Source organism: Babylonia areolata, chromosome 5, assembly GCF_041734735.1.
Source record: "Babylonia areolata isolate BAREFJ2019XMU chromosome 5, ASM4173473v1, whole genome shotgun sequence".
NCBI classification, from domain to species: domain Eukaryota; kingdom Metazoa; phylum Mollusca; class Gastropoda; order Neogastropoda; family Buccinidae; genus Babylonia; species Babylonia areolata.
This window is the reverse complement of record NC_134880.1, coordinates 51,606,444-51,626,443: the sequence shown is the minus strand read 5'-3', so window position 1 is coordinate 51,626,443 and position 20,000 is coordinate 51,606,444. Positions and strand designations below refer to the sequence as shown.

Genomic DNA, 20,000 nt, shown 5'->3' with positions numbered 1-20,000 from the left:
AAATCCAGGAAAAAAATACAAAAAAAAAGGGTGACGCTGTAGTGTAGCGACGCGCTCTCCCTGGGGAGAACAGCCCGAATTTCACACAGAGAAATCTGTTGTGATAAAAAGAAATACAAATACAAACACGGATCATGCAGTCCGAACATGGGGACTGAATAAAGCTTCCTCAGTTATGATGAGGGAAAGTATCCGGGTTTATGTCTCTCTATTCTTTATAAGGATAAAAGAAAAGAAAGGGATAATGGAAGAAGAAGGAGAAAAAAATCCGGTCTTAGTGTACTCAGTAACCCTTTTCGCGGGGGCTCCCCCCACCCCCTGCCCCCCTGAAACCCACTCCCACCCCCCAAAAAAAATCTTCCACGTTTCATAAAACAGCCATGAAAAACACCAAGCGAGCGAGGAGGGGGAGGGAGGAAAAGGGGTGGGAGAGGGGTGTGTGTGTGTGTGGGGGGGGTGTCTTTCTTCCACTCGTCGTCGTCGTCGTCGTCGTCAATCGTCATCCAAGCGTCTGGTTGAGCTAATGGGAAGTTAAAGACCACTCAGGAAGGGGAGGAGGCCTGTTTGTCACGCCGAGGGCTGGCGGAATACATGATTGATGTGTCTTTAGGGAGAAGCACACTGCTTTGCTGGAGTGCGGGGATGGAGGAAGAGAGAGAGAGAGATGTACACCTGCCTTGAGAGAGAGAGAGAGGGCGGGGGGGACTGATCACACACACACACACACACACACACACACACACACACACACACACACTGAGATAGAGAGAGAGAGAGGGACTGATCAAACACACACACACTGAGAGAGAGACAGACAGACAGAGAGACAGAGACAGAGAGAGACAGAGAGCGAACTCAGAACTCAAAACGTATTTATTCAAGGATTAAGATTTTAGGCACAGCCTATTCTTCCAATCTGTCCTTGCTAAGAGAGAGAGAGACAGAGACAGAGAGACAAACAGAGACTGAGACAGAGAGACTCGGACAGACAGACAGACAGACAGATACAGAGACTGGAGGTGAGAAAGAGAGACATGGTCTTTAGGCAGGCAGCGAAGTGTGAAAACCTATCAGATTTCAGTGTACGGTTGGGAGGGCGGTACGCAGTGTGTGTGTGTGTGTGTGGCGGTGGTTTTGTCGTTTCCTAAAGAGACCAGCCACCGCGCACACATCTCAGCCTGTCAGTGACAGAAAGTAGTTCTTTTTGAGTTGAGTGAGTTTTCAGTGTCTGACTGTGAGGGGAGATTTCACGGGAGAACCATTGATATCTTACAACCTCCTCCGTCCCCCCCCCCCACCCCCATACCCCAACTCTTGTGAAGGTGTGACTGAGAAAGGATACACCCCTTTTCTTCTCCCTCGTAAGGTAAGATTTTTGTTGTTGTTGTTGTTGTTGTTGTCCTTATCTGCTTCTGATGTATCTATTTATCTGTCTTCATTTAATCGTTTATTTTCTAATTCCAACATGTGGTGCTTGTTGACTCACTTGTGTAAACAAAGTGAGTCTATGTTTTAACCCGGAGTTCGGTTGTCTGTGTGTGTGTGTGTGTGTGTGTGTGTGTGGGTGGGTGTCTGTGTCTGTGTCCGTGTGTCTGTGTGTCCGTGGTAAACTTTAACATTGACATTTTCTCTGCAAATACTTTGTCAGTTGACACCAAATTTGGCATAAAAATAGGAAAAATTCAGTTCTTTCCAGTCATCTTGTTTAAAACAATATTGCACGTCTGGGATGGGCACAAAAAAATTATTAAAAAAAAGAAGAAGCCTAATTATATGCAAACTGCATTTACTGTTATATTTATATTTTTTGTATTTTCTAAACTTGGCACTTTGACCTCTTATTCTGACACAACAACAAGAGGAGTCATTATTATCATTTTTTGTTCAAACAGGAACTTCTTTTGCTAAGCATGGAATTTTTATTTATTTTGCAAACGTTTTGGTGCAGTTAGTAAAAAAAAGGGAGATTACTCTGTAATTAATGCTAGGGGACTTAATTTATCACAAGTGAGTCTTGAAGGCCTTGCCTCTCTTGTTTTACTTATCTATATTTGTTTTCTCTCTCAGTTACACCGTCTGTCTGTGAGTTACTCATCCTCTGCTCTCTCTCTCTCTCTATCACTGTGTGTGTGTGTGTGTGTGTGTGTGTGTGTGTGTGTGTGTGTGTGTGTGTGTGTGTGTGTGTGTGTGTGTGTTTACCGTCTATGCATGTGTGCATGCGTGCATGTGTGTGTGTGTGTGTGTGTGTGTGTGTGTGAGAGAGAGAGAGAGAGAGAGAGAGAGAGAGAGAGAGACAGAGACAGAGAGAGACAGAGACAGAGACAGAGAAACTTTGTTATTAATTTTCGTTACCTGCAGTGGTCTATTGTTGTTGCCGTCTTTATCTTCTTAATTATTCATCTGTTGTTGTTGTTGTTGTTGTTGTTGTTTTGTAATCTCTGTATGTGGTGCCTGCTTTATTTATAAAAAAAAACAACCAACAACTTAATTTCACATCTCCCTGTCATGCCGTCTGTCTGTCAGTTTCTCATTCTGTGTGTGTGTGGAGTTAAAAGACAAAAAGACATTTGTGCTTTCTCAACTTTTATGTGACAGTGTTGTGTATTTGGAAATGTTGGTTCTGGGCACGAAAAGATTATTTTGCAGTAATCCTCCATACTCCAGTAGGAGTGAAAGGATAATTAAAACGTGAAACGTGTGTGTGTGTGTGTGTGTGTGTGTGTGTGTGTGTGTGTGTGTGTGTGTGTGTGTGTGTGTGTGCATAGCCTTCGGAGAGTGTGTGTGTGTGTGTGTGTGTGTGCGTGCGCGCGCCGTATGATTATGCATGTGTGCATGCGTGTTAGAGCCGGAGAGAGAGAGAGAGAGAGAGAGAGAGAGAGAGAGAGAGAGAGAGAGAGAAACTTTGACATTTCATAAAGTATAGTCATTACCTGCAAGGGCCTTTAGACAAGAGGGTGAGAAGGAGCCGGGTTGTATCTTATTTCACCACAAGTACGACACAGTAGACTCTGACTGTTTCAGCGGTAACAAAATCTAAGTCGAAAAATACCACACACTGACAAATTATGTTCACAGTTCTTAGATTAAACCGGCAAAACTAACAAAACGAAGTCAAGGGCCCAGAGCGAAAGAAATAGACCAGGGCGTCTTCAGTTGAATCAGCCTTGACAGCTTAGGTCGTTAACTCTTTTACCGCCACGTTTCAGTGTGAAAAACAGCCCTCAGCGCCAAGTGTTCTAGATTTGATGCTCTCAGACACAGCAGGCTTCGGTTCATGAGCAAACAACAACATGGACTTGTTCGCTTCAAACTCGGTCAGTGTAAGGGTAGGGAGGTGTGTAGGGGTAGGGAGGTGTGTAGGAGGGGGGGGGGTGTAGAGGTAGTGAGGTGTGTAGGGGTAGGGAGGTGTGTAGGGGTAGGGAAGTGTGTAGGGGTAGGGAGGTGTGTAGAGAGGTGTATAGGGAGGTGTGTAGGGGTAGGGAGGTATGTAGGGGTGGGGAGGTGTGTAGGGGTGGGGAGGTGTGTAGGGGTAGGGGGTGTGTAGGGGTAGGGAGGTGTGTAGGGAGGTGTGTAGGGGTAGGGGGTGTGTAGGGTTAGTGAGATGTGTAGGGGTAGGGGTGTGTGTAGGGAGGTGTGTAGGGGTAGTGAGGTGTGTAGGGGTAGGGGTGTGTGTAGGGTGGTGTGTAGGGGTAGGGGGTGTGTAGGGTTAGTGAGATGTGTAGGGGTAGGGGTGTGTGTAGGGAGGTGTGTAAGGGTAGGGAGGTGTGTAGGGGTAGTGAGGTGTGTAGGGGTAGGGGTGTGTGTAGGGAGGTGTGTAAGGGTAGGGAAGTGTGTAGGGGTAGTGAGGTGTGTAGGGGTAGGGGTGTGTGTAGGGAGGTGTGTAGGGGTAGGGGGTGTTTAGGGGTAGTGAGGTGTGTAGGGGTAGGGGTGTGTGTAGGGAGGTGTGTAAGGGTAGGGAGGTGTGTAGGGGTAGTGAGGTGTGTAGGGGTAGGGGTTTGTGTAGGGAGGTGTATAGGGGTAGGGAGGTGTGTAGGGGTAGGGAGGTGTGTAAGGGTAGGGGGTGTGTAGGGGTAGTGAGGTGTGTAGGGGTAGGGGTGTGTGTAGGGAGGTGTGTAAGGGTAGGGAGGTGTGTAGGGGTAGGGGTGTGTGTAGGGTGGTGTGTAAGGGTAGGGAAGTGTGTAGGGGTAGGGGTGTGTGTAGGGAGGGAGGTGTGTAAGGGTAGGGAGGTGTGTAGGGGTTGTGAAGTGTGTAGGGGTAGGGGTGTGTGTAGGGAGGTGTGTAAGGGTAGGGAGGTGTGTAGGGTTAGTGAGGTGTGTTGGGGTAGGTAGGTGTGTAGGGAGGTGTGTATAAAAAAAAAAATTTAAAAAAGCTTCGCCATTGTTGTATAGGCGGGGAAACTGACAGCAGCTGTCAAGCTTTGTTACAATTTGAACAAATGGTCTTACCAGTATGACCCCTCGATGTCGACAAAAGTCGCCTATGACGGTGAAAGAGTTAAAGTTTGACTGGGAAATGATCGCGCACATATTAAGATGCTACCACTGCTGCTGCTTCTAGTGCTACTGTTACTACTTCAGCTGCTACTGCTACTGCTTCTACTGCTCAGTGCTGTTGTTTCTCACTGAGTGAATGCTGTTCCTGTTACTATGTCTGCTGTTACTATTACTAGTTGTAGTATTTCACTGCTGCTTCTGCGGCTATGTGCTGTTGTTACTATTGCCACTGCTGCTGGAGCTGCTACTACAACAGCACCAGCTGCTGCTACGACTCTACTGCTGACTAGCTGCTACTACGATTACTATTACTACTGTCGCCAAAGGTTCCCTGGTCCTTTGCTACTATCAAATTTGTATTTTGTATTTGTATTTTGTACATGTATTTGTATTTCATTTTATCACAACAGATTTTTCTGTGTGAAATTCGGGCTGCTCTCCCCATGGAGGAACGCGTCGCTACACTACAGCGCCGCCCCCCCTTTTATTTTATTTTATTTTATTTTATTTCTTAAAACTTTTGCTGCGTGCAGTTTTATTTGTTTTTCTATCCCCTCCATACTGAAAATGACATGCCGCCAGTGACTGAAAAAGCAAACAGCAAAAACATTCACCAGCTGTTTCACTCTAGTGGCTGGGATGCAAGTGGAGTTGAACTGACGACCTCAGTCGGTACTATCGATTGGCTGAAGTCCTTAATTAACAACAAGCTGTTAAGCAAGAGTTGTCTGTGGTCTTCATGCAGTGCAGTGCTGCTCCGTACTGAGAAGGTGGGTGGTGGGGTTGGATGGGGGGTGGAGTTGGAGAGGGGTGGGGTTGGAGAGGGGTTGGGGTTGGAGAGGTGGTGGGGTAGGAGGGGCGTGGGGTTGGAGGGGGGTGGGGTTGGAGGGGGGTAGGGTTAGAGGGGGGTGGGGTTGGAGGGGGGTAGAGTTGGAGGGGGGTGGGGTTGGAGGGTTAGAGGGGGGTGGGGTTGGAAAGGGGTGGGGTTGGAGAGGGGTGGGGTTGGAGAAGGTTGGGGTTAGAGGGGGGTGGGGTAGGAGGGGGGTGGGGTTGGAGGGGGGTGGGGTTGGAGAGGGGTGGTGTTGGAGGGGGGTAGAGTTGGAGGGCGGTGGGGTTGGAGGGGGCTGGGGTTGGAGGGTGGTGGGTTTGGAGGGGGCTGGGGTTGGAGGGTGGTGGGTTTGGAGGGTGGTGGGGTAGGAGGGGGGTGGGGTTGGAGGGTGGTGGGGTTGGAGAGGGGTAGGGTTGGAGGAGGGTGGATTTGGAGGGTGGTGGGGTTGGAGAGGGGTGGGGTTGGAGAGGGGTAGGGTTGGAGGAGGGTGGGGTCCTGCCTGGGCACTAGTGGCTGTCCCGCCTCCGACGATGATGAGTTTTGAAGTGAACCATGATCATGGTGCAACTTACTTTACTTACTGTGACCGGTCGGCGATGGTGACGTGTGTGCACTGCGATGACCCCGGATTCAGGTCAGTCACACGGTCACTGACGCGAACTGAAACGTAGACCTGCAGGTAAGCACACAGACAGAGAGGTGAGGACACCGGTCCTTTCAAGAGTTAGTCACCAGTTAAAAACTCTTTTGTACCTGTCTGACCTCTGCTCTACTCTCCTACTTCACGCTCCTAGCCAAAACAACGTAGTGGCGGAAAGAAAGGCATTCTTAAACAGACTGACCCCCGCTAAAATGCCTTTCTTTGAAAAACGAAATAGTAAAAAATGAAATAAAAAATTTCAAAAACAGAGAGAGAGAGAGAGGAAACGGGTGGGGGGGTGGGTGTGTAGGGGTAGGGAGGTGTGTAGGGGTAGGTGTGTGTGTAGAGGTAGGGAGGTGTGTAGGGGTAGGTGTGTGTGTAGGGGTAGGGAGGTGTGTAGGGGTAGGTGTGTGTGTAGGGGTAGGGAGGTGTGTAGGGGTTGGGGTGTGTGTGTAGGGGTAGGGAGGTGTGTAGGGGTTGGGGTGTGTGTGTAGGGGTAGGGAGGTGTGTAGGGGTAGGGAGGTGTGTAGGGGTTGGGGTGTGTGTGTAGGGGTAGGGAGGTGTGTAGGGGTAGGGAGGTGTGTAGGGGGTGTGTAGGGATAGGGAGGTGTGTAGGGGTAGGGAGGTGTGTAAGGGGTGTGTAGGGGGTGTGTAGGGGGTGTGTAGGGGTAGGGAGGTGTGTAGGGGGTGTGTAGGGGGTGTGTAGGGGTAGGGAGGTGTGTAGGGGTAGGGAGATGTGTAGGAGGTGTGTAGGGGTAGGGAGGTGTGTAGGGGTAGGGAGGTGTGTAGGGGGTGTGTAGGGGTAGGGAGGTGTGTAGGGGTAGGGAGGTGTGTAGGGGTAGGGGTGTGTGTAGTGGTAGGGAGGTGTGTAGGGGTAGGGAGTGTGTAGGGGTAGCGAATGTGTAGGGGTAGGGAGGTGTGTAGGGGTAGGGAGGTGTGTAGGGTTAGGGAGGTGTGTAGGGTTAGGGAGGAGTGTAGGGGTAGGAGGTGTATAGGAGTAGGGAGGTGTGTAGGGGTAGGAGGTGTATAGGAGTAGGGAGGTGTGTAGGGGTAGGAGGTGTATAGGGGTAGGGAGTGTGTAGGGGTAGGGAGTGTGTAGGGGTAGGGAGGTGTGCAGGGGTAGGGAGGTGTGTAGGGGGTGTGTAGGGGTAGGGAGGTGTGTAGGGGTAGGGAGGTGTGTAGGGGTAGTGAGGAGTGTAGGGGTAGGAGGTGTATAGGGGTAGGGAGGTGTGTATGGGTAGGGAGGTGTGTATTGGTAGGGAGGTGTGTAGGGGATAGGGAGGTGTATAGGGGTAGGGGTGTGTGTAGGGAGGTAGGTGTGTATGGGTATGGGGTGTGTAGGTGTAGGGAGGTGTGTATGGGTAGGGGTGTGTGTAGGGGGTAGGGAGGTGTGTAGGGGTAGGGGTGTGTGTGTAGGGGTAGGGAGGTGTGTAGGGGTAGGGAGGTGTGTAGGGGTAGGGAGGTGTGTAGGGGTAGGGGTGTGTGTGTAGGGGTAGGGAGGTGTGTAGGGGTAGGGAGGTGTGTTGGGGTAGGGAGGTGTGTAGGGGTAGGGAGGTGTGTAGGGGTAGGGAGGTGTGTAGGGGTTGGGGTGTGTGTGTAGGGGTAGGGAGGTGTGTAGGGGTAGGGGTGTGTGTAGGGGTAGGGAGGTGTGTAGGGGTAGGGAGGTGTGTAGGGGTGTGTGTAGGGGGTAGGGAGGTGTGTAGGGGTAGGGGTGTGTGTAGGGGTAGGGAGGTGTGTAGGGGTAGGGGTGTGTGTAGTGGTAGGGAGGTGTGTAGCGGTAGGGAGGTGTGGAGGGGTAGGGAGGTGTGTAGTGGTAGGGAGGTGTGTAGGGGTAGGGGTGTGTGTAGGGGTAGGGAGGTGTGGAGGGGTGTGTAGGGGTAGGGAAGTGTATATGGGTAGGAGGTGTGTAGAGGTAGGGAGGTGGGTGGCTCGTTGTTGTACCCCACTCACAATAGAAGGTAACTAACAGCAGAGCAATGATCGGTGGGCGTGAACTGGGAAGCGGAGGGCAGAAAGCGGGCGTGTTAATATTGACAATAAAGGTTTTGAACCATACCAGTTGAGGGACTTTTATGTGGCTCAATGAAAGAATGGGATCACTACTGCGGGCTGTTTCAATTAGTCTTGGAGGTTACGTGTCTGTTGTGTTTAGTAACACACACACACAGACACACACACAGACACAGACACAGACACACACAGACACAGACACAGACACACACACACACAATACACACACACACACACACACACACACACACACACACACACACCTACTTTCACACTTTGCTTGGCGTGCGCACCCGTGGAACACAGAGGCACTTTCGATTTTTTGTTATTTGTTGTTAGCAGAATAAGCTGGAACAAACAGACAGACAAAAAATCCACGCTCGCAACAGTTTGTGGAATAATTACTGCTCTTTTTGCCTTTTCCAACCTTTCCACAACGACTGGTTACAAGTGGAAACGACGACAGTTTGAAGACTTAAAGCCGGTGTGTCAGTATCAGTAGCTCAAGGAGGCGTCACTGCGTTCGGTCAAATCCATATACGCGACACCACATCTGCCAAGCAGATGCCTGACCAGCAGTGTACTCCAACGCGCTTAGTCAGGCCTTGAGAAAAAAAAAGAAGAAAAAAACGAAAATAATAATAATAATAAAATAATTTTAAAAAACCCCAAAACAAACAAAAAAACAACAACAATAACAACAACAACAACAACAAAATAATAATAATAAAAGATAAATAAAGCCAATGTAATCCTCGCAGTCTCAACAGCTTTCCTTGCTCTGTATCTCGATATTCTTTACAATTTCTGTTTCCTTTTCTTTTTCGTTTTTTTTTTTTCGGCCTTTGATTCCCCCCGCAAACATCGGACAAAAGACACCCGTGCCTGGACTATTGACGTACAGTTTAAGCCTCCTTTAGACTGTTTGTTAAAATCGTGAATGATCCAAGGGACCACCTTCGCCAAAACCAACAGAATGATGAGAACGTGTACGGGAAAGAAAAAAAAAAGAAAAAAAAAAAAAAAAAGAAAAGAAAGAAAGGAAAGACGCTGACTCGTCACTCTGACAAGTAGGCTTTAAAAAATAATAATAATAAAATTTTTTTTAAAAACCCTCGTCGATCATTCATTCAGATTCAGAATGTTGACACTGAGCTTCGCTTTTTTTTTCAGTTTTCTTTTATTTATTTTTTTCCCCCGCCACTTTCTTTCTTCCTTTCTTTGCACTCTGCTCCTTTCCTGATTTCTTCCCCCCTGTGTGATTCAGTGTGTGGTGTGTGTGTGTGTGTGTGTGTGTGTGTCTGTGTGTGTGTCTGTGTGTCTGTGTGTGTGTCTGTGTCAGTGTCCGTGGTAAACTTGAACATTGACATTTTCTCTGCAAATACTTTGTCAGTTGACACCAAATTAGATATAAAAATAGGAAAAATTCAGTTCTTTCCAGTCATCTTGTTTAAAACAACATTGCACCTCTGGGATGGGCACAAAAAATAAAAAATGAAGCCTAATTATATGCAAACTGCATTTACTGTTATATTTATATTTTTTGTATTCTCTAAACTTGGCACTTTGATCTGATATTCGACACAACAACAAGAGCAGTCATTATTATCATTTTTTGTTCAAACAGGAACTTCTTTTGCTAAGCATGGAAGTTTTATTTATTTTGCAAACGTTTTGGTGCAGATAGTAAAAAAGGGAAATTACTCCGTAATTAATGCTAGGGGACTTAATTTGCTTTAAACTGATCTTTCTCATCTAAAACATTACATTTTTTTTCTTTTCTTTTTTCTTCTCCCAAGCTTATCCATCATATTTAATACAGAGCACTTTTCAACCATTTTTAAAATCTCTTTTTTTTTCCTCCTAGTGATTCCTTTACAGGATAAAGCGTGAAGCACAAGTGAGTCTTGAAGGCTTTGCCTCTTCAGTTGGTTCTTTTTTTGGTCTCTCTTTCCTCTTTCTTCCCTGTCACCGGTACAGATGTCTGTTATCCAGTTTTGACAGTTATGTGTTGATATTTTCTGGCATGAACGTTTTGGGTTTATATTTCCTTCCTTTAGCCCGCCGAATATATGGTTGGTTTAAATAATCTTTAATTGTTCAACAATACACATGGTTACAAAGCAAACAAAACAAGAGAGGCAAGGCCTTTAAGACTCACTTGTGATACACTTTAAAAAAAAATCCAAGCTTTTTATGTATTGAGTATAATTTCAAAATGTAATGTTTAAGATGAGAAAGATAAGTTTAAAGCAAATTAACTCCCTTAGCATTAATGACAGAGTAATTTCCCTTTTTTACTATCTGCACCAAAACGTTTGCAAAATAAATAAAACTTCCATGCTTAGCAAAAGAAGTTCCTGTTTGAAAAAGAATTGATAGTAATGACTGCTCTTGTTGTTGGGTCGAATATCAGATCAAAGTTGCCAAGTTTAGAGAATACAAAAAAATATAAATATAACAGTAAATGCAGTTTGCATATAATTAGGCTTCTTTTTTTTGATATTTTTTGTGCCCATCCCAGAGGTGCAATATTGTTTTAAACAAGATGACTGGAAAGAACTGAATTTTTCCTATTTTTATACCTTAGTAATTTGGTGTCAACTGACAAAGTATTTGCAGAGAAAATGTCAATGTTAAAGTTTACCACGGACACACAGACACACACACACACACACACACACACACAACCGAACACCGGGTTAAAACATAGACTCACTTTGTTTACACAAGTGAGTCAACAAAAGGAGCGTCAACAAGCTTAAACCTTATACTGTGCTCACCAGGTTGCACTTCAATTTTAACATGACGGCTGATGAACCATATCATCATTTGTATCGAATAACTTATTCATAAACAGTAAGTAAAGAAATATAACGAATGAATACACAAGTAAGTGAAATAATGCTACTATCTATATAAACATGAAGTTAAAGGTATAGTCATCAGAGGTATCGGCCCGATGAAAGAGAAACACGAAGAAGAAAAATAATAATAATAGAATTTAGGAAATGTGTAAATGCTCTCTCTCTCTCTCTCTCTCTCTCACACACACACACACACACACACACACACACACACACTGAATCACACACACAAACACACACACAAACACACACACACACACGCACACACACACACAAACAAACAAACACACACACACACACACACACACACACACACAAACACACACACACACACATTCTTCAGTTTGGACACTGTATACAGAGAGTTCGTTCTTCTTCATGCCCTGCAGGTATAGTACTTCACAGTGATGGAAAAACCGTGAGGGAGCCAGCCTGAGCCCACACTGGCACAGATACATGCACCTCACCGCCGGCACAGGGCAATAATTATTATCTTTCTTGTTTTTAATATTGCGATGCCTGGCATGCAACTCAGCTCGTCTTGTCTGAACCACTACACTTATACACCCCTACTTAACCAGCCCGGCCTCGGCAGAAATATTTCTTTCTGGCATTTTGGGTCGTACACGATTTAAATCAGTGGTGCAGAGAGGGTTAAGTTTTGCTGAGAGTTTTGGAACCGGTGTTGAGCGCGCGCGTGTGTGTGTGCGTGGGTGCGTGCGTGCGTGTCGTTGGTCAGTATTAGTATTAGTGTTAGTGTGTTTGTGTGTGTTTGTGTGTTTGTTTGTTTGTTTGTTTGTTTGTTTGTGTGTGTGTGTGTGTGTGTGTGTGTGTGTGTGTGTGTGTGTGTGTGTGTGACGTTGTGTGTCAGTTGTGTCGTGTGTGTATGTGTATGTGGTGTATGTAAGTGCCGTGTGTGGCTATTTCTTGATGAACATGTCACGTACTAAGTAACCTTACACCGACCCCCAGCTGGTGTTAGGTTAAACCGGGGCACTGACAAAAACTTGATACGATCACGGACATTGAGGCATTCCTGATCGGAGTTGCCGCCCAACGGGAAAGCACTCCAGTGTCACGTTACGAGACAGACACTGTGTTTTGTCTGTCTGTCTGTCAGGATGTCTATATGTCTGTCAGTATGTCTATCTGTCTGTCAGTCTGTCTGTCTGCCTTTCCGTCTGTCTGTCTGTCTGTCTACGAGCATAGTTATTTCCGCCGGTCCCGCAGTGGCCACTGAATAACATGACGTCACATAGTCCGCCGATGGATGTATGTTGATTTAATCAACTTGAAATGTGAATACAGCTTTTTCATTGATCGCCATGAGTCCGTTTCGCACAGCGCCAAGCGTCACAGTGTCCATTAATATCGACATTCCTTTTCAGTTCCTTCCCCTTTCCGGCCCTCACCCGCTAACTGAACACATTCACAACGCCGAAAACACACACACACAGACAGACACAGACACACATACCCACCTCCAACACACACACACACACACACACACACACACACACACTAGTTCAGCCGACCTAAGTCTTTCTCATCCTCCCCGGTTTTTCATCCTGACCTGAGAGAGAGAGAGAGTGAGAGAGAGAGAGAGAGAGTGGGAGAGAGGAATGGACGTGGGGGGAGAGAGAGATAGAGAGGAAAGGAGAGAGGATGAGAGAGAGGGAGAGAGAGAGAGAGAGAGAGAGAGAGAGAGAGGAAGGGAGAGAAAGAGATAGGGAGAGAGAGAGAGAGGAAGGGAGAGATGGAGAGAGAGAGAAGGGAGGGAGAGAGAGAGGAAGGGAGAGAGGAAGAGAGAGAGGGAGAGAGAGGAATGGAGGGAGAGAGAGGAAGGGAGAGAGAGAGAGGGAGAGAGAGAGAGGGAGAGAGGAAAGGAGAGAGGGAGAGAGAGAGAAGAAGGGAGGGAGAGAGAGAGAGGAAGGGAGAAAGAGAGGGAGAGAGGGACAGAGAGAGAGAGAGGAAGGGAGAGAGGGAGGGAGAGAGGGACAGAGAGAGAGAGAGGCAGACAGAGAGAGAGGCAGACAGAGAGAGAGAAGCAGACAGCATAGCAGAGACACTGAGAGTGAAGAGCTACACACAAAAAACAAACCAGAACAAACCCCTTTGCTGTAGAGGGAGGGGGAAAGAAAAACAACAACCCAACAACCAACCGTGAAGCACTTTACTGTGCCGTGTGTGTGTGTGTGTGTGCGTGTGTGTGTGTGTGTGTGTGTGTGTGTGTGTGCACGTAGACAGAGCAGCGTACAGTGGTGTGAACAGAGACACACAGACAGGAGAAATAAAGACGAATGTTTGTCAGAATAGCAACTCACCAGCACCAGAACCAGCACCACCAGCAGCTGAAGTCATCCATCAGCTGCCCCATATTTTTTTTTTTTTTTTTTCACAGCCGGTCTTGTTCGCTGCTGGGGAGGGTAGGGGTGGGGGGCAGGGAGGGAGGGAGGAGGCGGGAAGGGAGGAAGGGGGCGGGGAGGGCGGGCGGGGAGGGAGGAAGGGGGTGTGGGGGGGAGGGCCGGAAAACACAGGTATGTCTTGTGTAAATATAAACTGTGTATCTATAGCCTATCTCCTCTCTCTTGACTCCGTCCTAGCAAGCCCGGTTGAGTGCTTTGCCTTATGTCCTTTGTCTCCGACCTGTTCTGGTGGTGTTTGTGTTAAAATCTGCTTGGTGAGTTTCATTCTCGTTTGTTGTTGTTGTTGTTGTTGTTATTGTTGTTGTCGTCTTTGTTTTTGTTGTTGTTGTTGTTGTTTATTCGTTGTTGTGGTTGTTGTTTGCTATTGTTGTCATGTAATTGTTTAAGGACGGTTCCTTCAATGGTTTGTGAATCTGTATCTTTTATTCACTTGATGGCCTTAGAGCTAGCTGTTGGAAAGGGTTTTTTTTTGTGTGTGTGTTTATTTTTTAATTTTTTTAAAGGTTGTTTGAAGCCTCGATGTGCCTTTATTTTATTTTATTTTATTTTGTGTGTGTGTGTGTGTTGGAGTGTAACAGTTGTAGTATTGAGAGTATGTTACTTTGTGGGTTTTGTGTATTGTGATCTCATAATATTAATGATTCAGTTTTATGTTTCTACTACTTTTTATGTGCTTTCTTGTTTCACTTTAGGTACTGGATTGTAAAGCGCTTAGAGCTTGCTCATGCTTGAATTACAGCGCTGTATGAAAATAAAACATGATTAAAAAAAAATATTATCATTATCAAACGTAACACAGTCCCACGAGGAAGAAGCCTAAATTCACAGTGGTGACTGACATCCTGACCTGACAGCTCTTGTCTGATCATAGTGAGATGACAGAAGGAGAAACGTGGCAGAGTGGTTAAGACGTTCATCTGTCAATACAGAGTCCGTAAGGGTGTGAGTTCGAATCCCGCTCTCACAATTTCTCCCAAAGGTTAAGACGTTCATCTGTCAATACAGGGTCCGTTAGGGTTTGAGTTCGAATCCCGCTCTCACACTTTCTCCCAAGTTTGAGTGGAAAACCAAACTGAGCGTATAGTTATTATGCACTCAAGGCCTAACTAAAGCGCGGTGGGTTTTGCAGCTGGTCAGGCAACTGCCTGGCAGATGTGGTGTAGCGTATATGGATTTGTCCGAACGCAGTGACACCTCCTTCTGAAACTGAGCGAGATGGCAGTCCTCCACTGATGAGCAAAGGCGCCAGCAGCAATCAATGGGTTAAAAGAAGAAAAAAGAAAGGTCCATTTACACTTCCAAAATCAGTGTCTCATTCTGGGGTGGACTTTCAAAAGGCCAACATACCTGCAGGTAAAGGTATATATATCTGCGGGTGAATCTACATGAGGCAAGGCAACCTGCCCCGAGGTAAGCAGTATCCGGTGTTCAGGAACACTAGAACATACCCCGCGGCTCTTCAAGCCCGGAAACAAATTTGCCCTAACTACCTGCCAAAAGTGACTGCCCCTGGAGAAAACACGGCGGGTCATTCAGTTGCGTTGTTTTGTTGTTGTTGTTGTTGAGGGAAATGCCGTGCTTTGCGGAGAGACCGTCTGTTTTTTGGGGGGGTGGGGGTGGGGGGGAGCCGGTCGACAGTTTCGCTGACGTGGAGCTTATTTAAACAAATTTCGTTGTCAATGTGGACGAATTTGGGACATTGTACAAAGAAGTCGGACACGTCATACAACATATAAACCGGGTTGTTGTTTTTTTCTGCTCCTTCCGCTATCTCCAGTTTCCCTTTCTTAATATTTCCCCAAACTGGAAATTTGCCGTCATTGCCGCGAACAATAGGACGGAACGGAAGGAACTGTACTTCCGAAAGAAGTAAAAGAGCATGCGCAGAGATTCTTCAGTGGTAGGCCTGCTATGATTATGGATATTATGAATGATGATGATGATGGTGGTGGTGGAGATGGTGATAAGAACCATTGATAAGAACACACAGAACAGTTGTGTCCGCTTTTCAAAACTCCTGTCACACTGACTCTGATTCCTTCACCATGGTTCGGCAGTGAAAGAGTTAAGAGATGTTGCCAGGAGACAGTTCGTTTTGTGGCTGTGAGATCGATCAGTTTTATTCTGCGCAGGGTAAGTATGGCAGTCCTGGTATGGCCCTGTGCGGTTGCCTGGACTACAAGCAACAAGAATAGGAATTTGGCGAAGTATGACGATGTGCCTTACCGTTGTGGTACGGGGACAGAGAGTGGAATTAATATGAAAACGATGTATTTGAAAGGTATGAAAATTGATAGAACTGGAAGCCTGACATCCAGCCGTGTGTGTGTGTGTGTGTGTGTGTGTGTGTGTGTGTGTGTGTGTGTGTGTGTGTGTGTGTGTGGTATACGTGCGTGCGCGTGTGCATGTGTGTGAGTGCGTGTCTATCTGTGTGCGTGTGTGTGTGCGTGCGTGCGTGCGTGCGTGTGTGTATGTGTGTGTGTGTGTATGTTTGCGCAACGAGTTTTTGTGTGCTTGTGTGCCTACGTGATGAAAATATATACATGTGGAGTTGCTTAGCTTTACATTTTCCCCCTATAGTTTTCATGCAAAACAAGACAAGTTTTATAATCCGAACTGTCTGACAGAAGCAGTTCCGAAAAAGGCCAAAGTTCTTGCATGTTCCTTGAGTCTCTCGAGCTGTCGAGGAGTTTGGTGTCTCCTGTTTTGTTTGTGTGTTTTGATTTTTTGGTTTTTTTTTTTTCGACGGCTTTTGCCGCAACAACATCTGCCATATCTAGTTTTATTCAAAGATTTAACAAGACAGCCAGACTCGTAATCTGTGTGTGTGTGTGTGTGTGTGTGTGTGTGTGTGTGTGTGTGTGTGTGTGTGTACGCGCGTGCGTGTGTGTGTGCGCGTGCGTGTGTGTGTGTGTGTGTGTGTGTGTGTGTGTGTGTGTGTGTGTGTGTGTGTGTGTGTGTGTGTGTGTGTGTGTGTTTATCAGCAGCACCAATCTTCACTCCTCTCTTTCTCCCTTCCCTCCTCCCCTCCTCCTCCTCCTCCTCCTTCTTTCTCTCTCTCTCACTCCTTCCCGATTCCGTTGGTTGTTTTTAACACGACACGATTCTCTTTCTCTTTCTCTTTCCCCTTTTCTCTCTGTCACTGTCTCTGTCTCTGTCTGCCTGTCTCTCTATGCTTCTACCCCGGCCTTTCCAGTCCTGCCTTATCTCCCTCCTCTTCCCTCTTTCATTTCATTACTGTCGACTACGCATATAATCTCTCTCTCTCTCTCTCTCTCTCTCTCTCTCTCTCTATATATATATATATATATATATATATATATATATATCACCGGGTCATGTATATTAACCAACTAACCACAACGAATCCATCTGTCTTAAATCTGCCCGCCTGTCTCTCTCTCTCTCTCTCTTTCTGTCTATCTGCTTCCTCTCTCTCTCTTTCTTTCTGTCTGCCACCCCCCTCCCTCTCTCTCTCTTTCTCTCTGTCTGCCCCCACAGCCCCCCCTCTCTCTCTCTCTTTCTGTCTCCCACCCCCACCCCCTCTCTCTGTCTCTCTTTCTCTCTGTCTGTCTGTCTTTCTCCCCCTCTCTCTCTTTCTCACTGTCTATTTGCCCCCCTCTCTTTCTCTCTATCTGATTGCCCCTCCCCTCTCTCTGTCTGTCTGCCCCCCCCCCCTCTCTCTCTCTCTTTCTCTCTTTCTGTCTGTCTACCCCACCATATCTCTCTCTCTCTTTCTCTCTGTCTGTCTGCCCCCCTCTCTCTTTCTCTCTTTCTGTCTGTGAAGAAGGATTTGTTTCAGAATTCAAAGATAGGCTAATTGCTTCATATAAACAAAATTGGCACTGTAAAATGGAAAGTACTGAGAAATATAGATGTTTGAAAAAAATTTTTTTTAATAGTTTTAAAAGTATATTTCAAACAGAAAAATATATTACAGTCGTGACAAACAAGTGGCACCGAACAAGTCTCGCCAGATTTAGATCGAGAACGATTGGGTTAAATGCATATAAAAAATGGTTTCAAACTGAGCCCTCGCTACTCTCCCCTTGTCCGATGTGCGGTCATTTAAGGGAGGATGAGTTACATTTTTTGTTTAGTTGTAAAGCTTATGATGATATTCGAGAAAAATGTGTTGTATTTAAAACAAATTTAGCAAAGAATGAAGATATTTTTGGAGTGCTTAATCTAAATCAGGAAACTTCACTACAGTCAGTTTCAAAATATATTGCCGAAGCGAATAACATGCGACGAAAATAACAACAATAAAATAGTATCAGGTGTTGTTCATTGTGAAAATTGAAATCTGTGTTGTCATTCTTAAATGGAAAATATTTATGTTATACATTTATATATGTTTTTTTTTTTTCTCTCTACATCACATTACTTTGAATGGATGGTCGAACTACACTTAGTTGCAGAGATTGATTGATTGATTGATGTGGATACTTCTATAGCGCCTATCCTCGGTCAGAGACCAAGCTCTAAGCGCTTTACATACACGGGGACATTTGCACCACAGGCTGTCTACCTGGGTAGAGCCGACTGACGGCTGCCACTGGGCGCTCATCATTCGTTTCATGTGTCATTCAATCAGATTTCAGGCGCACACACATACACACTCAGACAGACGTGTAACATTTTACATGTATGACCGTTTTTGTTTTTTTAAATTTATTTATTTACCCCGCCATGTAGGCAGCCATACTCCGTTTTCGGGGGTGTGCATGCTGGGTATATTCTTGTTTCCATAACCCACCGAACGCTGACATGGATTACAGGATCTTTAACGTGCGTATTTGATCTTCTGCGTGCGCATACACACGAAGGGGGTTCAGGCATTAACAGGTCTGCAGATATGTTGACCTGGGAGATTGGAAAAATCTCCACCCTTTACCCACCAGGTGCACCGAGATTCGAACCCAGGACCCTCAGATTGAAAGTCCAGCGCTTTAACCATTCGGCTATTGCACCCGTCATTGATGGATTGATGGATTTCGTTTTGGATTTAGTTTTCATCAATATTATTACTATTGATGCATGTTGTTACTTGTATTATGAACCCCCATGTCATTTGGGCTGTAAAGCTATTGGCATTAAAGTGTTCAGTGTTCTCTTTCTGTCTGTCTGATTGCCCCCGCCCCTCTCTCTGTCTGCCCTCCCCTCTCTCTTTCTTTCTCTCTTTCTGTCTATCCCTCTCTCTCTCTCTGCCTCTCTTTCTTTCTCTCTGTCTGTCTGCTTCCTCTCTTTCTCTGTCTCTCTGCCACCCCCTCCCTCTCTCTCTCTTTCTATCTGCTTCCCCTCTCTCTCTTTCTATCTGCCCCCCACCCCGTCTCTCTCTCTCTTTCTCTCTGTCTGTCTGCACACCTTCTCCCTCTCTTTCTCTCTCTCTGTCTGCACACCTTCTCCCTCTCTTTCTCTCTGTCTGTCTGCACACCTTCTCCCTCTCTTTCTCTCTCTCTGTCTGCCCCCTCTCTCCCTCTCTTTCTGTCTGCCCCCACATCCCCGTTCTCTCCGCCCTCAGTCTCCTTACTTTCCTTTCGCTCTCGCAGTCGATGACACAAGTTTGCACTGGTTCACACATACTCTCTCTCTCTCTCTCTCACACACACACACACCCACACACACACACGAACAGGCGCACACGAACACGCACACACACACACACACACGAACACGCGAACACGCGCACACACACACACACACACACACACGCACACACGCACGCACGCACGCACGCACGCACGCACAAATCGAACTGTCGAGCAGTCGAGCAGGGAAGGAAAGAGGGAAGAGGAGGAAGATAGGAGAGAGAGAGGGAGAGAGAGGGAGGGAGGGAGAGAGGGAGGGAGAGAGAGAGGGGGAGAGAGAGATGGAGGGAGAGAGATGGAGATATATATATATATATATATATATATATATATATATATAGAGAGAGAGAGAGAGAGAGAGAGAGAGAGAAACAGAGAAAGAGACAGACAGAGAGAGCTCAGGAGGAAGGGAAGGAGAGAGGAGGGTGTGAGAGTGTCTCACGTTGCCTCGTCTCCAAGATCGGTAAGTGACTTTCCCAAAGAGGTGCAGCGTTTTGCCTGGACTCTGTGGCAAGAGAGAAAGATACACAGAGAGAGAGACGAATGAATGAATAAATCAACAAAGGAGTGAATAAACGTATTAAAAGAAATTGCGATCTTGACACCCTAGTCTAAAAAAAGATATATATATTAAAAAAAAAAATAAATAAATAAAGCCTCACCAAGGCAAGATGTAAATTTAACTAAACGTTGGTCAGATATAACCTTACTTCCCCCCCCCCCCCCCGCCCCCGCCCCCAACTCCCAACTTTCCCCTTTTTTTTCTTTTCTCCCTAGATCTTTCTCTCATTTTCCTTTCTTCCTTCCTTCCGTCTTCCCTTTTTTTCCCGCTTTATTCTTTTTTTCTCTTTTTTTTTCTTTCACAATGAAAACGGACAGTCATTGTCTTATAAACTGTCACTAGCGACAAGGACAAAGTCTGTATAGGGGGGTGGGGCAGGGAGGAGGTGCAAGGGGGGTTGGGTGGGGGGTGTTAAAATTTTCGGGGAATTAGCAGACAGTAAGGAGAGAGGCTTGCACGGAATGCCCCCTTCAGCTGCACTGAATGGCCTGCTGTGGCGCTGATTTGTATAGGCCTTTTGGTGGCAAGTGTGTGACATCTTTTTTTTCAATTTTTTTTCCCCGTTTTTTTTTCCGGGATCAT

General features: G+C 46.3%; 1 protein-coding gene across 3 annotated transcripts in view; it reads left to right on the top strand.

Annotated features, from left to right (window-relative positions):
• The first annotated feature begins 1,175 nt into the window (after nt 1–1,175).
• Nucleotides 1,176–20,000, top strand: part of LOC143282521 (uncharacterized) — a 68,503-nt gene continuing 49,678 nt past the window's right edge. Inside the window, exon 1 of one of the 3 annotated variants that reach the window (XM_076588194.1) lies at nt 1,176–1,366. Coding sequence is in view for 1 of the 3 variants with exons in the window: in XM_076588191.1 (XP_076444306.1) it covers nt 15,338–15,398 (61 nt within the window). In the remaining 2 variants the exon portion in view is untranslated. Of the gene's footprint in view, nt 1,367–13,470; nt 13,520–15,264; nt 15,399–20,000 lie in introns of those variants that run through there. The other 2 variants (XM_076588188.1, XM_076588191.1) reach the window with 2 other exon arrangements.